A 19,013-nucleotide genomic window follows, 5' to 3' on the forward strand; every position below is an offset into this window, starting at 1 on the left:
CATGATGAAGGAGAATTTATTCAAACTCCGATAATGCAATTTGAGTTTCAAAATGCAAATAGAGTCTAAAGATCTACTTTGACTTATTGTCTCTCCACAAGCTCCACACAAAGTCAAAGTTTGAGGAGACTAGTTGGAGTCCATCTTTAGACTCCACTTAAGCGTTTGGAATTTGATTATGTAATCAAAGTTTGAAAATGCAAACCGAGTCCAAAGATGGACTTTCACTCAATTTTTCAGAGCTTTGACCTTGCATGGAGCTTGTGCTATGTTTCCACAAGAGTTGCGTAAGGTCATCTTTGGCCAACATGGAGGAGAATCATGGCTATGTGTTACACATTTAAGAGAGGCAATTGGCCATGGACGTGCAAAATATGGGTAGTGCCATTGCAACCCAATGAGCCATCTTGTGAGGAGTACCATCGCCAACTGGCTGCACTCACATCAAGCTTGTATGCTAAAAGTGGATGATTCCAAGACTTTAAAATGGTGAATAACAACATAGCTCATGTTTGCTCATTGGATGAATTATACATAAGACTCAACATTCGGAAGGCCATGGGATTGGCCTCTAGCTTGATGTAAGAAGAGATGAAGAATGGTTTACAGGCATCGAAGCATGTTGCTAGACCACTAGCCTTCAAAGGATCATCTCCATACCCATCCAACATTCAAGCAAACCAATAGTTCAGAGAAACCATTAATGTGTTAGCCATCATGAAAGATCTAGATGAGGGAGAATCTGTCTCTTCACCATCATCATTAGGTGTTGGATCAATAGCACCTTCAACAAATAATATGTAAGGCACTTTGACACCTTCCCCTCAGTCTCAAAGCTTTCATTTCTTGTAACATTGATTTTGTGTATTCCAATGTTGGAAAAAGGGCTAGGTTTAGTACAATCACACCTAGAAATGTATTTGAGTGTACGCTTACTATAATCATATGTAGATTTTCTAAGCTTTTTGGAAAAAATATTTTGTATTTGAGTGCTAAAAATAACTTAGGTTTAGTATGATCCCACCTACAGATATACTAAATTTTCCTTTAAAATTTCTCATACGTAGGTTTTCCAAGTTTCTGAATGAAAGTATTGTGTATCTGAATGCTCAAAAAAACCTATGTTTACTGCAATCTAGCCTACAAATTTTGAGATTTACTTCTAAATTCTAGATTTGAAGGTACGAACTCCTACAAAGTTTAGACAAATTTACTGTAAAGACAATCAAATACACTAAATTTTTGTCTAAAATTTCTCATAGGTAGGTTTTATAATTTTTTTTGAAAAAGCATTGTGTACTTAGTGCTCAAAGAAAATCTAAGTTTAATGTAAATATAGTAAGTTTGCCTCTTTGCAAGTGACCCTAAAGAGTAAGAACCTCTAAGAATAGGGGTGCTAAGAGGCTATATTTAAATATGGTGTACATGTTGACCAAAACATTTTGAAACAGGATGGTTTTTATAAAGAGCCCCTCAATAGCCATTTTAGTTTTCTTATGCCAAATACTTGCATGATGCCACATGCTTTGAGATATAAGGATACAAAATTGTATCACGACACAAGCCCTCACCTTGTCTCATGTGAAAACTACTCACAACTTCCTTATCATCTGCCTTCTCCTTCCAAACATATACGGCATCTTAAACTAAAAACATTAACACCATCGAGAGCTTGTTGGGCATTTTTCACTACATGATCACACTTAGTTGAGTAAAACATTTTCAACCATAACCTTTATTTTGGGCTTCTCCAAGAGCCCTTGATAGGAATCTCATCATGAATTCTTTCATTTATGTGAACTTCTTGAATGTGGGCATTGGATAATGCTAGCATACCTTCAAGGTGCAAGCCAATGTTGACATCATTTAGGCCATTTAATAAGAGAAAAAATAGCTAGTTGTGCTTGCACGTGAAGAAGTGACGTGGATGTAAGTTTCTAGGAAGGGAAACTATGAGTGATGACTTCTAAAATTCCTTAGTGAAAGCCCAAAGATTGACACCAACAAAACACACTCTAGATGGATCCACAAGGTAGAGAGCTTGAGGAGTTGCAAGTTTTGCTGACTTTGGGACCAATTAGTATGGATGAATTACAAATAAGAGAGGGGGCATTCAATCATAATCATACATGCAAATTGAGGAATCAAACTTGAAAACCTTGAAATATAGTAAATTTTCTTCTAAAATTCTCATACAGAATAATTTTTTGTAGGATTGGTCCTTGATGGAAACCTCTAAATTTAGTAAAAATCTTCAAATTTTAGATGCATCTCTCCAAACTTCTAGAGGAAAATTTTAGAAAGATCATGTAAAAATCTTCAAATATAGGCATTTGACTCTAAAATTTCTCATATGGAGGTTTTCCAAGTATTTGGGAAAAAGCACTATTTATCCAAGTGCCCCAAGAAAAACCTAGGCTAAGTGTAATCCCACCTACAAATTTTGAGGTTTACCTCTAAATTCTAGATTTGAAGGCGAGGAAACCTACAAAGTTCATAAAAATTAGCAGGATGAACTACAAATCAAAGGGGAGGCATAAAAATCATCATCATCATCCAAATTTTGTAAAACCTTCAAATTTTGAAGGGAAGTCTTCAAATTTTAGGAGAATCACGTAGGGTAAAACCCCCAATTCCAGGACACCCCCCTTAACAAGGACAGGAGAGGCCCAATTATAAAGACAATGTGTGGGCTAGTGAGTGTGGGTAGTTGGTAGCTCGATTGACTTGAAACTCTTTAACGTCCATCAGATTTGAGATCAAGCCCTATCGGCCACATGTCCCGATTTACCCTTGGGGTATGTCCTTCTTTACCCTTGACATTTTGTTACACTGCATTTTTCAAAACATGCGTGCATTTCTTCTACGCTCCATCGGAGCATGCAACGTCATTCCTGTAGATTGTCAAAGTTCTGTGCTGTCGATTGTGCCTTTCAAGGCATGAAATGCACCACCCTCGACTTTGATCAGAGGCCTCCAACTTCACTGTCCTTAGGTTGGGGGTTTTACCCTAAAGACCTTCAAATATACTTTTCTCACATGTAGGTTTTTCAGGTTTTTGAAAAAGAGCAATATATACCTGAGTGCTAGTGCAGCTAGGAAAAAGGCTAGGTCTAGTGTAATCCCACCTACAAATTTTAAATTCTAGATTTGAAGGTGAGAAAACCCATGAAGTTTATAGAAAAGCACTATGTATCCAAGTGCTCGAAAAACCCTAGATTTGGTGTAATCCCACCTACAGTTTTGAGATTTACCTCTAAATTCTAATTTGAAGGTGAGAATACCTAGAAAGTTAATCCCACCCACAAATTTTGAAGTTTACCTTTAAATTGTAATTCTGAGTTGAGAACACCTACAAAGTTAAGAGAAAATTAGCGAAAAAACGACCGCTTGATAAAAGACTTTCCCGAATATTAACTAGAATTTAGAATGCAAGAAAATTCAATGATGTGAGGCTGTGAAATGAAAAGAACTCATCAATATATATGTGTATGTGTGTGTGTATCTGTAGACTTTACTAGAATTATGTAAGGTGAAGTTCACTTTAATATTCTAAAACAAGAGAAGTCAAGATATGTCAGGATGTGAAATGAAAACGAAATAAAAAGATCCATTTACTAGTTTAGAATTGAAATAACATTTAAGGTAAGTTTCCATCATCATTGAAAAAACATTGAAAGTATGCCTAACAGAGCGAGCGCTCCGCTAAGGCTTCTTTTAGAAAGCCAAAAAGGGGAGTTCTTTTTACCTCAAAATGCAAAGCAAAGTAGAGCCACCTTCAAATGGCCTTCAGGAAACAGTAAATCTTCAAATTTGAGAATTGGAGTTTCTTTATAGATTCCAATGGAAAAATAGACTCGACTTTACACTGTCAAAAGGTCTTTCATTTCCTAGAAACTAACCCTTCAGTTTTGCATTATAAATCTTACCCTTCATTGGGCATGCCTACCGGGTCATACTGGGTCGTTTGGTCTAATTCATGAATTAGACATGAAAGATTCCACTGCGCTAAGTTTCATTTAGCAAAAAACGACGCTGGCAATGTTCCCACGGTCTGTGGTGATACCGCACGCGCTGGTTTTCAACACCGGAAAATTGCAGCACCTGGCTGTAAGTTTCGCGTGCGTCAGTTGCGGATGGGTGCAGGGCACCTGATGTGCGCACACATGCCCAGCCAGGTTCAGGAGAAGACAGACTCCGAAAATAGAGGCAGATAGAGGCAACAAAATAGAGGCAGCTCAGCTCTGTTTTGGCAAAATGCAAGGCTGATACATAGATAACCACACATCGTTTGATGATCATGTTAGTTGCTTTTGATTAGAGAACAGTGCGAAGCAAGAGGATGAGCAAACCATATCTCAAAACAAAAGTGATTCATTCAGTGCTTACAGTAGCAGAAAACAAAAACTGCAATATATACACGATTCTAAATACAGGCAGCAGAATATACAGGTTACATATTGATCCTGCTCAATATATTCGAAAGCCTGCAGACTATGGCATTTAAACGATTCAATTTTCCTTTGAATACTGTAACTTCCCTCCTGAACGACAAAATTTGCTCTTCCAATTTTGTGACCTGTATGTCAGCAACATTTACACTATAATTCTCGACTGTGTTATTAATGCCATGCATCACTTCAAGGAGTTTCGTACGTAGTGACGGCTGAGCTTTTGTTTGGTCGCCGAGGAACTCCTTCAAAATGTGCACCAAAACATCCTCGATCCTATCAACCCGTGTATCTTTAACTTGTGTGAATGAGTCTTCTGCTTGTGTGTCCTCTGATGCTACAAACTGATCATGCTCTTGGTCATCCATTCTGTCTCTGCAAACATCAATATATTAGCACTGTATTGATTCTTAGAAGAAAAAATAGGTAGACAAGCGAACACGAGCAACCAAAATTGTCAGACTAGGCAACTGTTGTGACGCCAATTTCATGAACAAGTGGAATGTATTCATCGCCTACTTGTGAATCCTTGATGTATACATCCATCTGAGTGTCATCAACAACAGGAACAGTTGGGCTGCTACACAAACTTCCGATCAAAAAAGATTTTGCTTCCTTAGTATTATCTGAAGAATCTCATCATCTTACCTTTCCCTATCTTTCCAGCGAGACAAAAACCAGTCTGACCGAGGATGCGTTGTACTATATGTTTCATAGTTCACAAAAATGTTAACGATGTCCTGGTAAGTAGTTGTTGTCGGGTGAATCATGCATCTCCAAAGTGCCTTCATTTTGCCAAGCTCCATGCCTCGGCCTTGGTGTGGAGTTATCCATGATGAAGATGGGTAATATTGGCCACTCTTGATCATTTGATGTAGCGTCGACAAGAAATCATGACCTATGGGGTGGCGCAACCTATACTTCCAAAACATCATTGCCCTATCAAAAATGTTCCCTGGTGTTAGGCAAACTTTGTACTTCACCTCATCGGCACCATATAGACTATACAACTCTATGCCTCTATTCACATCGTCGACACTAACATTATGCATGGCTTTTCAAAAATGTGTCTCATTGCTTTCCTTCAGGCAATACCCTATCATGCCTTCAAAGGTGTGCATCTTTCGTTGTTTCAATCCACGACATAACACCATCCCACCTGCAGGCAAACACTTATCCCATCCCAAATATGCCTTGACTTTCCTATTCACAGCAATAAGCGAAGTTGCCCATAGCCTAACAACCATTTGTAAGTGCAAGTGGAATAGTGCTCCTCCCCTCTCAACCGCACATAGCCCTGCCAAACTTTCATTTTCAAGAAACTGTTGCATCTCATGCAACAAACCTACATCTACATCCCCGCACCCTATTGAAATAGTAACGCTGACCTCCATTACCTTGCTAGTTGCCTTTGACAGCGTGCCCTTACCATGCTCCACATAAACGGACTTGCATTTCTTTGGGACATTACATCGCTGAATTTTTGCTACAACATGAGCTTCGGACTTTAGCCAGACCATCATGGACACATAGAAACAAGCACTTCCAATAAAACAAAGACCTTATGCTCTCTCTACCTTGGCACTATCTACCCTGCCACAACAGAGCAAACATCTACAAACCACTTAGAAATAAGCAGAACAAGAGCAAAACAGTATCTCCACTTACAGCAAGGGCGTCTCCAGTTTGCTCGGGACCATCGCGATTCTGTAAAAAACCACCTAGCGATTCTGCAAAAAATGTTCAGGCTCAAAACGTAAAAGATACTACCAGGTGCGATCATGCCAGCTGTCCGCATGTCTACCAATTTCCACTGCGCTGCCACGTCGCGGGATCTTTTTCTCTGGCTCTCGTTTCCTCTTTATCTCTGAACGCATCTCGTCAGATTCGCGCCACTCGACCTGCTTGAAAATTTTGGGGGACATACTTACCCTTCACTTTTACAGTGCAGATTAGATGTCTTGTAAGACGTAGCCCACCTTTTCATAGGATGCCAGGCAATCAGTGGCATGGATGGAAAAATATGCAAGTGGATTCAAAGAACATGGAAAATTAAGTTCTTCAAGAATGATCTGTTCTTTGGTAGTAACAGGTTGGGAAGTCCTATTGTTCTTGTTTGCACTCAAATAATCAGGTACTACTTCTTTCACCATATTTGGCAAGCAAGAAACCACCGTGTGTTTGAGGGGGATCTGGCTGTGGCAAGCTTTGGTGAAATAATAAAAGAGAGCAAAGTGACGATCCACATGATCGGAGGCAAACAAGCCTCAGAGGATTGGTTTAGAACAATACATGACATCTTGTAATAACTAAAGCCTAGGAGTAGTTGTGGTCTCTATGTCAAGCAAAAAACTTGTAGTCCTTTGACCCTCAAGGCTCGGTCCGAGCTCGAGGTTGGTGTATATTCTGATGTTATTAATACTATCCACTCACAATTGTGAGTTTTGCACAAAAAAAAGAAGATGTTTTTTCAATTGAACCAATGAGTGACACATGGAACTTGGAAGCCCTCTCCTTTTTTTAAAATTTTACATTGTCAAGACTCATAAGTCTTTTCATTTTCTACCATCTTAGTACTTACTCTTCTAATTAAATGTTTTTTAAAGTTCTCTTTGAAATGAAACAGAGTGTGAGAGTGTGATAACTAGAGAGAGTAGTGCTCTTTTTTCTTCCAAATCCATCTCGTGTTAGGTTCCTTTCTCGAAGATGCTCGTCTCTGTGTTTTGAACCTTGGAACCATCTTTGGCATTGTCAATGATGTTTTGGGCACCCATATTTGAATCGACTTGTCCTTAAGCTGTGCTTTTGGTACCCAGATTTTCCTGACTCCTTGCATGCTACTTGTAGCATTTTCTTGTCAATAGGATGGAGAATTTTGATTGCTTTGTGGTTTGCTTTGCTGGTAAGATCCTTTCCATTCTTCCTTGCTTGGTGCAATTAGAACAATGAGTTGTCCCCCTTTAGGTGATAGCTTGAGCTGATTGGTATCCCAATCTGGTACTACCTTGTATGTCCATATCCAGGTAATTCCAAGAATCATTGTCTCATTCATGTGTTCATCTGGTAAGCATACAAATTGGTGAGAACATGAACATCCATGTACTATCACATTTAAGTTGACTACTCCCAATGTTGGTGCTGGGTTCTTTTGCATCCTTTGATAGTCGCTATCCCTGCTATCAAAGACTGACTTGTTGCTTTCTTGTACATGGAATAACTGTCTGCATTTACTCTAGCTCCTGTATCAACCAATGCATTTGTGCTATGGTTGTTGAGCTATACTTTGATGCGAAGGTCCATTCCATCTAACCATTCATCATATGTTGACACTGCATCTTTCTGCAATTTCCATTGTCGGTCATCTATTTCCAATGTGTTGATGGGAATATGTATTTGTTGATTCTTGAGAGCAGCTTTCCTTTTGAGTACCTGAAGCCGAGCTTCCTCTTGGGCTGTATCAATAACCTGTTGTCGTTTTATCTTTATTTGCTTGGCTGCATGCATTCTTTCTAGCAGTTCATTGGTTAGCAGCAAATTGTACTTCTTTAAACGACATCCACTAATCCAATTAGCCATTGGTTCACCATCTAGGGTGAACAACTTAACTGCTCCACTTGGAGATACATCTTCAATGATAAACGATCCGTTTTCCTCTTTCTTAAACTTGGGAATGTGTTGCTTAAGGGAATAGATTAAAACTATGTCCCCTTTTTTGAAGTTTTTTTTAATTAGATGAGAATCAAAAAACTGTTTTTGTTTCCGCTTTTGTGCATAGATGTGAGCTACATCTGTTAGCCTTTGCTCATTTAGCTTCTCTAAATCTTCAAGTCTCTCTGAAAATTCATGTACGATCCACTCAAGATCCTTAGCTACCCTTAGTGCCAGCAATAGAAACTCTGTTGGCAGTATGACATCAAGACCATAAACAAGGTTAAAGGGTATAGCATTTAAAGCTGTTTTCAATGAAACTCGAGAAGCCCATAGAGTAGCATGGAGATTCATTTCCCAGTTTTTCCTTCCTGAGCTAACCACTTTAGTCAATACCGAGCTGAGAATTTTATTCGTATGCTCAACTTGTCCGTTTGCTTGTGGGTGATAGGGAGCTAATTTGTTATGGATGACCATAAATTCATTAAGCAGACACTCGATTACCTCATTAAGGAAATGAGCTCCCCTATCACTAAACATTTCTATGGCAGTCCATATCTTGTGAATACATACTCATATAAGAATGCAGCAGTGGTTCTGGCATCATTCTTTTGAGTTGCTTTGGCCTCGGGCCACTTAGTCAAATAGTCCATGCTACAATGATAGATTAAGCTTGGGTTCTATAAGCAGGTGGCTACATTGGCCCAACAAAGTCTATACCCCATTTTGTGAAAGCTCTAGCTTTCGTCATTGGTCTTAAGGACATGCTATCTACTCTTGTTGGCATTTTTTCTCGTTGACAAGCATCACACCTTCGAACATATTCTTTGGCATCTGCAAAAAGTGTTGGCCACCATATGCCTGCCATTAAGATTGCTCTTGCAATGGTCTCACTAGAAATCCAGCATGTGCTTGTTCTATAATTGGAATATATTCATCTTCATTTCCATAAAGACACAAATGTTGATCCTTACCTCTCCAATACAATTGGTTTCCAATAAGAGCATAGTCTCTTGCTTTAGTTTCAATTGCTCTTTGACGGCATTTACTCATATCCTCAGGAAATGTTTGGCTTGATAAGTAAGTAACTAGATAGTTACTCCACTTAGGAACATGAGACATTTGGAACAATGTCACATGCGGTATGGGTGTTTGTTTTTGACATTGAGGACAATACTTTACAAAAGAGTGAACATCACTTCTCATAGTTGGCCAAAATACTCCAAGTCTCAAGATCCTTTGCATAGTTTGGTCTTCCGCAAAGTGAAGTCCTACTATGGTAATATGTGTTTGACTTAGATATTGGGTTTTTTCTTCAGGATTAATACATAAGAGCAATATTTCATCTTGGTTTCTTTTGTATAGTCTTCCAGCTAGTAATTGATACATAGCCAATTGCTCAATTAATCCGATTGTAATAGGAAGTATCACTTGATCTATGGTCATCAATGATACCATATTTTTCGACCATCGAGGTATCATTTCCACGGAGAATAGATATGCATCTGGTAGATCATTGTCTACTCCTTTAGGTGGTTCCCCTGAAACAATCCTAGACAAATGATCTGCTCTTTGATGAGTGGTGCCCTTTTTCACAACTACAGTGAAATCAAATTCTAGAGGAATGATGAACCATCTCACTATTCTTCCTATGCTGCATGGCTTGTTGACCAAGTACAATAAGGCTTGGTGGTCCACAAAGAACACAAATTTGTTTGCTAATAGATAATGTCTATACTCTTTTACGGCATAGATCATCCCTAATCCTTCCCTTTCTGTGGTGGTATAATTCTTTTTCGCCATGTTCAACTATCGGCTAGCATAAGAATTAGGAAAATCAATTTTCTCATCTCCTGGTTGGGCTAGTATACACCCGATGGCAAAATTGGAAGCATCTACATGTATGTGGAATAATTTATTCCAATCTAGTGCTTTCAATATTGGAGCTGAGGTGAGAGCTTGCTTAAGCTTCATTTGGCTTTGCTTCAGTATCCTTCCTCGTTTTTCTTGATGTTTTTGACATTTCTGAATTTTTGTTTGAAGGATATCTACCAGTGATTTTTTCCTTGACACAATCATGCCCATCTATCTGCATTAGGAACTGTGTTCTACTGGAGACTGATGGCATAGGTCTAGCTTTCACATTTTTGGTGTCTCTTTTTCATCTATACCATTTCTGTCTTCTCGATTTTTTGTTTGGAAATTCAAAAAACTTATCCTCCCCTCCTTTCATGAGTAGCTTAGCTCTCACATGTTCTTTTTCCGACCCTAAATCATCTGAGGTAGCTGAATGTTCTTCTAACTCATTTGTTGCATCGTAGTAGAGGTCTGAAAAGACTTGTTGAGATTTCATCAAGTCCTTGGGTTCATCAATTTCATCTTCAATATGGAGGGTTGAGATCATTTGTATGGGAATTATGTCATAGCCGTCCTCATTGAAAAATTGAGTAGGCATAGACGTATTCACACATACATCCATTGTCGCTAAAATTTGAGTCCATTCAAATGGCTCAAACAAATGCTTTGGAAAGGGTTCAGGTACATAGGCTTCATCGGTGCAATCCCTTTCTAAGATACATTCTTCTCTTTTTAAGCTCCCATTTTCTGAAGCTCCGCACATCCAAATAGGAGTGTCTTTGCTCAACCACGATGGAAGCTTAGTTTCAACCGAAGAGACTGGGCGTTTTTATGACATCTATATAAGTGTGATATTTTAAATTAACCCTTGTAATTGATCCCACTTGCTTCAAGTACAAATAATTGTTTCCCCAATCTTGGATAAGTTGTACCTGTTGCATGAAAGGTCTTCCCAATATGATTTCGTAATTGAGTTTCTTCCCAAAGTCTACTATGGTGTTGATATTCAATCGCACAGGAATTAACTATCACTTCTTCAAGCAGTCCTAAGGGTCTTTCAATATGTCCATCAACCAATTGCAATTTCATTTTTTCTAGGATTCCCATTTACAAACTTTTAGGGTACCCAAAACCAATATCCAAAGGTCGGTGGGGCACCAAAGCCTGACTTTTTAGAGACTTGACTAGGGGCAAAAAGGGATTGTGTGCACTAAGCCAAGGTGTTCTTATCAAGGACCATCTTGAGAGTATTGAGTGAGACTTAAACATGACAACTCATCCGTCATTAGGGTTTCCCACTGAACTCAGAGCTATGCCATCTACACAAACAGCCATAAATACTGCAACACCTATAACAAGGGGGTTGAGACAAGACCATGAGGCTTATCAATCATATCAAGCCAAACCTCAAGGCATGGCTCATGGATATTTGTCAAGTGATCATGTAGCTCACTGGAAGCCAAACCAATCAACTAAAATGCGGGAGTTTGGAAGAGCAAAAGTGGAAATTGCTGGACACTTAAAGGAGAAGCATCCTCTAATAAACAAACCCAACGTGAGGTTCATCAAAACCAATGAAGCCACAAGAGTTCTAACGGATTACACTTATGATGGCCTTTATAGGTTACCTATTGGGGATCAAAACAACTTCTATAGATGTTTAAATTCCATCATTGAAGAGTTGACAAACTACAAGAACCTCTATGCCTTCACAAACACATATGACCAGGGAGTGCAAGTTCTAATGGTAGATAAGTATGGACGAGAGTACAAACTTATCAGCCCAACTGAGCTAGAAAGATATACATACATGGGTACTCCAATCTCTGCTTACTACTTTCAATCGAGTGTAAGCGTACCAGGGTTTTTTGAGACTTATTTGCAAGAAGCTAACATTGAAACTATAGGATCAAATGGACCTCAAACATCCAAAATAGCTATTCACGGGAGTGTAGCTCCTACCTCATTGAGTGGAACCAAGAGACCACCAATTAGACTTACAAATCCATCAACATTTCCAAAACATGTCTCAAAGGGGATTCCACCAGGATTTGCTCCAAGACGAGAAAAAGAAACGAGGGATGTCTTTGTGAGAGACCCCAACACGCTAAGATACATGGTTGAACCAGAACCAATGAGACTATATCAATTTTCCAAATGTGTCAAGAAGAAGTATGATGGATTAAGGGATCCATACATACATGCATCCTTGTTCAAACAAGTGTTAAGAGCCGATTAAGTATTTTATTTTCATACACAGTATGAGGGATTTGGCTTAACCTTGGAAGGAATAGCATTAAATTGGTTCCAACTGTTGGACCAAAATGCCTTCTCAAACGTTGAACAACTGTTGCAAGAATTTGTTGTGGAGTTCTCTAAAAGGGGAATCAAGCATAACATAGTGTCCCAAATTTATGCATTCAAGCAAAAAGAAGATGAGAGAGTGAAGGAAGCATCGCTACGCTTCAAACAATATATAGAGAGATGTCCGAAATGCGAGTTACCATAGGATGAAAGATTATCAATTCTCTTCATAGAGGGTTTGAAAAATGAAACTCTCAAGAAATATTTGCACTTAAAAGGATTTACTTCCTTTCAACAAGTCACGAGAGAAGCGTTATACCTAGTTGACAATTGTAAAGCCTATGGCGAGGAAATTGGTGATACAAAGATTACTATGGATAATGCTCCTTTAGCATCTAGTGAAACCAACACAAGGCAAGTGGTTATGTCTCAATTAATGACCAACCTAGATGAGCTAGCAGTGCAAGTAGCACAATGAATAAAATGGTGTGCCATTGAGCAAAAATGGACCAATCATGAGATGAGTGAGTGCTACTATAATCAAACCTACACGAGGGGGATACTATTTGGACATAAAATAGAAAAACAACTGCCATTACCAAATCATCCATTATTTCAAAATAGGGTTGTATCAAGGGCTTTACAAAGAGCTGAGGTATCACAACCTAGGCTAGGGCAAGAACCTATGAGAAAACTCTATTCATTGAATGAGGACACTCTGATGTTCATAGCCAATCAAGAGCGTAGATCAGAGACCATTCTGGCTAAGCAAGAACAACCATCAATTGTGCCACCAGTGACTCAACAAGATGGACCATGCTAGAAGTGTGGAGGTAATCATTGGACCAAGAATTGTTCTCGTGTAGAGATAACTAGATATTGTTTGGAGTGTGCCATTACACACATTGTTCCAAATTGTCCAAAACACCCAAACAAACAGGGGAAAACAACAATGAGTATTGTGGGATGTTACCTTCTCCAAGTGGGCCAGAGGCAGAACCCAAAATTCCTGTGAAGGTAGTGACTAGAGCCCAAGCAAAAGAAAATGCTGAGGACCAAGCTAATGAGGAGAAAGATCAACAACCCAAACAAGGGGAAACAACTAGTGTGTCAGTGAGGACTGGGAGAAAATCCTGGAAAGCCAAAAGAGACAAAATTAAAGCAAAAACAATCACAAATCAAACTGCACTACAAACAGAATTACAAGAGACAAAGGAGTAGTTAAAACAAGAACATGAAAGCAAAACGGTGGTGAGCAATAAGAAACCAAGGAAGGCATCTTCCGGAGGATCTATGTTGGTAGACAAAGTCCTAGAGCCATTAGATGCTGCACTAGAAGCATATGAGGCTAGATTGAAACCCAACCAAACCCTAGAGCAACGAGGAATGAAATATCCTCATGCTGAGGTAGAGACTGAGAGGTTGAAAATGTGTAAGGAATTGGTAAAAACTGCACAGGCAATGATTGATCCTGAAGCACCAATTCCACCTCCAGAAACAAAACCAAAAAGTGTTAGATTTGAAATGCCTAAGGCAAAGGTTGTTGAAACATTAACTCAAAGAAACATTGAGCTAGAATCACAAAAGGATGTGCAAGCAAAGACTGCAACACAAGAAACCAACAACCTAGAAATTCAACTAGATGATCAAGTAGTGGCTAACACCACTAATGATGCAAGGTCAAGATCACAATTTATGGCACCTATCCCAGAGATAGATTAGCCATGGCCAAATGAATTGTGGGAAGCAATTAGAAGTGCAAAATATGGAAGTGCGACTTTCCAATCTGCACCCATATCTGAGGTCAATACAGGGCATGAAGTCTATCAGGGAGACATTCAATCTCTAAATGGAGATGCAGGGACGGAAGTTTCAATTGAAAGCAAACTAGATTCCTTGAAGATCTTACCCTCATACATAGGAAAACATGAGGCGGACTCAAGAGACTAGAGTGGTGCCATCTCAGAGAAAAGACATATCCAAGATGATGGATACAAAGAGTATGCAAGAGTTGATGTCAGCTCCAATACAGTGCACCATTACTCTATCTGAATTGCTTCAGATTAGACCACATGTATGGGATGAAGTAGGCAACAATTTGGGGAAGATAGGATTAAAGATACCTCTTCAAGATCTACCCTCAAATGAACAATCAAACAAAACTCAACAAGAAAGTGCAAACGCTAAACCTGTGCCAATAAACAAGGTGGGGGAATATTGCGAAGGAGAAGAAGGAAACACCACCTTACCTGTGGAATACAAAGGAGTTAAAACATTGGCTATACTTGATAGTGGGGCTAGAGTAGCGATAGCCACAAAAGACATTTGGGAAAAATGGGGTAGACTAGCGCTTAGGAAAACTAGAATGAAGCTGCAACTTGCAGATGGATACACGGAAAAACCTCTCGGTATCCTAGAGCAAATTATTGTGACTTCTTGTGGAATTGAATATGAACATACATTTGCAATAGTAGATTTTGGAAAAGGGAACAATTTTGATATCATTTTAGGAAGACCTTTCATGCGTCAACTTAAGATGGTTCAAGATTGGGGCTATGACTATATCTACTTGAGACATGAAAAGATCACCACAAAAATAAGCATAAAAGACCATAGCTATAGAGATGTGAATAGAACTCCTTTAGAAGAAATTGACTCTACTATAGTCAATGGGAAAGAGATACTTGCATGGCTACAAACCAAAGAAGAACTTTGGATGTGTGGTGCTTCGAAGTGTGGAAGCTCAGTGAAGGAGGATTGCATCCTAGAAAGATCAATGGACGATGAAGCTTACATACCGGAACCCTTTCCAGAGCAATTATTTGAGCCATTTGGATGGACTCAAATATTGGCAACCTTGGATGTGTGTGTAAATGAGCTAACTCCAACCAAGTTTTGTGATGAAGAAGGCTACGACATAGTTTCACGTTTTATGTTGAAAGTGCTGAGAAATGCTAATGAGATTTGTGAGAATGAAAATAGAGGGACAAATAGCTATGTCATGGAGGATGCTGCACAAACACAAACTAGGAGAGCAATACAACCATGTGGAGATGTCATCATTAACATACTTGAAGAGTCAACAACATCTACTCCAAAGAAACTAACTTCAAATGATGCAGAGTTGCAAGTACAGGAAGAATCATATGTGAAAAGCTCCACATCAACAGATGTTCTACAAACTCAAGATCAAAGGAAGAATGAGGAAGAAGCCAAAGGTGAAAAATACCCCACATTGATCAAATTCAATTTATGCGGACAAACAGGGCTCAAGGTTACATGTTCGGCTGCAATTGATCCTTATGCTACTAAGAATATAATGTCATATGGCACTTGGATCATGATGGGAAAGCCGACAATTAAAGAAGTGGAGGAAAGAGTATACACCAGTGCCAAAACACCAATCCCAAGTTTTGGCATAACGGAGGCAATACTCAAGTTGAGTCAAGGGGAGTTCAAAGACAACTTCAACATAGTTGACTCACATCACATCAAAGAAAGTCTAGTCCTAACAAAGAGTTGGAAGAATATCTTCTTCGGGCAACAACAAAAAGCATCAACAACAACAACAAAGACGGCCCAAGAGACATCAACAAAAAAGACACAACCATCTGCAGTAGAAAAAGCTAAGGCCAAACTAAACATTGAAGAAGATCATCCTCGCAAGTCAGTTTTACCTTCGACAAGCCCACATCAAAGCTCAAGCAAAGCCTCTGTGTCAAGAGCAAAAGCTTCAACAATGCAATGGATCCCTAAACAAAAGGTTTTGCAACCTAAATCTCCATCGTAGCAAAGTCTCCAAAAGAAGCAAAGAAATGTCAAGCAGGTCTTGGTATCCAAGGAACACATTAAAGTCAAAGATCCAATTTGGATACACTCTCAAGAACAATCTCAATAACAAAAGGCAACAGGGTGGGTGGCCTCAAATGATGTTTGGGCCAAAAAGCCCAAGGTAACGGCATGGAACTTCCCACCCTTACAAAGAAACCCCACAAAGAACAAGCCGAGCATTCAACGCAAGACAACCAACTCAACTAGGAGAAAGAAGAAGCAAAAGAAAAGAGCTTCAAAGAAGCAAACAATACAACAAATATGGATACCAAAGTCAGAGATTTATCAAGCTACCCAACAAGGCCAAATGAAGACAAAGAATAGAATGATTCCCCTCAAGCTACTTGAAGCACAAGGATTCTATGAAGGTAACACCCAAATATGGTTACCCAAAGTAGTTGCTCAACCTACAGCCACTAAGACCAACCAAGTAGTTGCTCAACCTAGAGCCACTAAGACCAACCCCACACAAAGACAATCAAAAACAACAAAGAGCCAATGGAGACTAAGCACAACCAAGGGAGAAACAACCTCAAAATGGATCCCTCGTCTTCTACTACAAAAGCAAGGCTTTTACAATGGTAATAGCCAAGTATGGATACAAAAGCCTAGTGTCCATCAATCAAGGGAGCAACTCATGAAACAAGAACAAAGTGGGTCCCAAAACCACTATTGAAAACTCAGGCTCCTCACAAAGAAGAAAAAGTAAAGGTACAACAATGCGGCCTCCTTACGGAACATCCCATGCAACAAAAGAAGCTAGAGGAGTCAAAGTATGCCAACTTACTTGAAAAGATGGGGCATCCAAAGACCAAAGCAATGATAGAGGCCTTAATCTCAAGAACTTATGGCATTGGATTTCAGGCCATGAACAGGTAAGTCCAAGTCGCCATTAAAAATACATGGCATAAAAGTCAAGAGTCAGTCAGCTGAGCCACTAAATGAGCAAGGCATTAGTCCCAAAGCTTCAAGTAATATTCTCTGTGGTCTAAGAGTCTTAGCTATTCTAGGTACTGCTCAAGGTGGAGGAGTTGAGCATATTTATGTTGTGTTGCTCATACTAGTATAGGTGAGCATAAGAGTCCAAGTCTATGTATTTTAAGTTTGGTAAAGTGAAAAAGAGAGTCCAAAAGACACTCACGCACTATGCATAGTGAGTAATGAGTGGAGAAGCTTCAACATCAAAAACCCTTCTTGGAAATGTGGAAGCTATTAAGATGTCCTTGGATATCACATGTGCTACATTTGTTCCTTGAAGCACCCAACAACTCATTTTTCACACCGCATGATTTCCTTGAAAGAAATATTGTGTGCATATAGAGTGTCCCATAATTGGCACTTGCATTACGCACTCTTACTTTATTTCTCCCAAGCACTCACCTTGCATGAACAGGTACTCAACTTCCAAGTGTTCAACCCCAATAAGAGCGTATACCAAAGGCATTTTTTCCCACTTGGTTTTTCCCTTTGGTCATTCAGGTTCTCGACCCTAATTTAGAAACACCCATCACTATTCTATTGTATATATTCCTTCCATCAAATGAAACCAATAAAGAATTTGTTACATGATCTTCAAAGAGATAAAGTGGGGCCACATTGTTCTCAACTACGCTTCGACAAGAGAAGCTCTTATCTTCAAAGATACCAACAAAGCTCTATTGACAAAGTGGCAAAGAAAATCAAATTGGAGATGCCAGTGCACACATGTCAAAGTCTCAAACATTTTGAGATACGAGCTCCAATAAAAAGTCAACTGCACCAGGAGGCAAAGTATCCAAAGAAGCAAGTATCATCGACCAACTGCACAAATCAAAAGGTAAAGCAGGATGTGCAACAACATGCACAAATGCCTCGTCCACAACATCCAAATCACAAAGAATACATGTTCGTCAATCAAAGGCAAATGGGCACCCCATTTGAACAAGCAAAACATGCCATATATAACTCAATCAAGGAAGGGGGGAGTCTCATCAACAAAAAGACCAGACTACAAATGGTCGTGTCAAGGGACGACATGAGCTAGGAAGGGGGGAGTGTTTGGAGGTAGTGTTTGGATGTGATAACAACATACAAGTGCCCACCTAGCCAAGGCGCCCGTTGGGTCAGCCGGCCAAAGTTTTGATGTGGTCACATTATTTTTCCAATGTTTAATACATTAAACCCTGTAAAAGCCTAATGTCAATCATCTATGTCAAGTCTAAGTCAAAGATGTAATTTTTCCAATGATGTATGTAAAGGTCCATGAGAAGTTGGCCGCCAGTCACTTTAGAAATCCCTAGGTATACAATACACTAAGGTTAGTGTGAAAGGGGGATTATATTTTGGAAGATAAGTGACTATTGTTGTACGCACAGGGAGCGACCTCTTGGCTCCAACTTGTAATCATCGCTATTGTGGCTACGATAATCCAAATTTAATTTTGTTTATTGCATTGTGTTCTTCTTACTCTGCTCTTTCATTCAAGTGTAAGCATTCAAGATTTGGTGTAGGTATCAAACGCAACTGTTGTGGCCTTAAATCGTTGTTTTGAGTGTTTATATACGTAATTTATGTTGTTTTGATCCTAGGAGAGACCCAAAAATGACCCTTTAGGATCATCCATTTACTGTTTTTGCGTACTTTGCGACGAACGATCGCGATCCGTGTACCCATCCAGAATGCTGTGACAGTGATAGGATATGCTCTTGATAGTCCCATGTGGCTTCCCTTCAAGTTTCATGTGAATCCGATATGATTTGCATGGTAAACAGGTGTGATGACTGTAGAGCTGTGTAGAAGGACATAGGCAGATTACTTGGCTTTAGTGCATTTGATTTTCTTGTAGAGTTAGTAGTTGCATCTCTTCGAGTTCACTTCATTAGGATTGAGACCCTAGTGAGTTTCCATGCCTCATCCGAGTTGCTTCCCTGGTATTGATATTTG

At 39.3% G+C, this 19,013-nt stretch overlaps 1 protein-coding gene across 1 annotated transcript; it reads right to left on the minus strand.

The window, feature by feature from the left end:
• Window positions 1–4,913: 4,913 nt before the first annotated feature.
• LOC147432421 (uncharacterized) lies at window positions 4,914–5,971 on the minus strand. Its single transcript, XM_086491610.1, has 3 exons — window positions 5,881–5,971; window positions 5,100–5,133; window positions 4,914–5,028 (listed from the first exon to the last, which is right to left on the minus strand). The coding sequence occupies exons 1-3, from the start codon at window positions 5,969–5,971 to the stop codon at window positions 4,914–4,916; spliced, it is 240 nt and encodes a 79-aa protein (XP_086347736.1).
• Window positions 5,972–19,013: the final 13,042 nt, after the last annotated feature.

Source organism: Adiantum capillus-veneris, chromosome 20, assembly GCF_014529385.1.
Source record: "Adiantum capillus-veneris isolate H3 chromosome 20, ASM1452938v2, whole genome shotgun sequence".
Lineage (NCBI taxonomy): Eukaryota > Viridiplantae > Streptophyta > Polypodiopsida > Polypodiales > Pteridaceae > Adiantum > Adiantum capillus-veneris.

Bases quoted from the DNA above. Each gene is read 5' to 3' on its own strand.
- LOC147432421 (XM_086491610.1), bottom strand. From the start codon at position 5,971: ATGGTCTGGCTAAAGTCCGAAGCTCATGTTGTAGCAAAAATTCAGCGA. The intron at 5,134-5,880 runs GTAAGGGCACGC...ATCCTCGGTCAG, and splicing joins GTCCGTTTATGTGGAGCATG to ACTGGTTTTTGTCTCGCTGG. The intron at 5,029-5,099 runs GTAAGATGATGA...TTTGTGTAGCAG, and splicing joins CGCTGGAAAGATAGGGAAAG to CCCAACTGTTCCTGTTGTTG.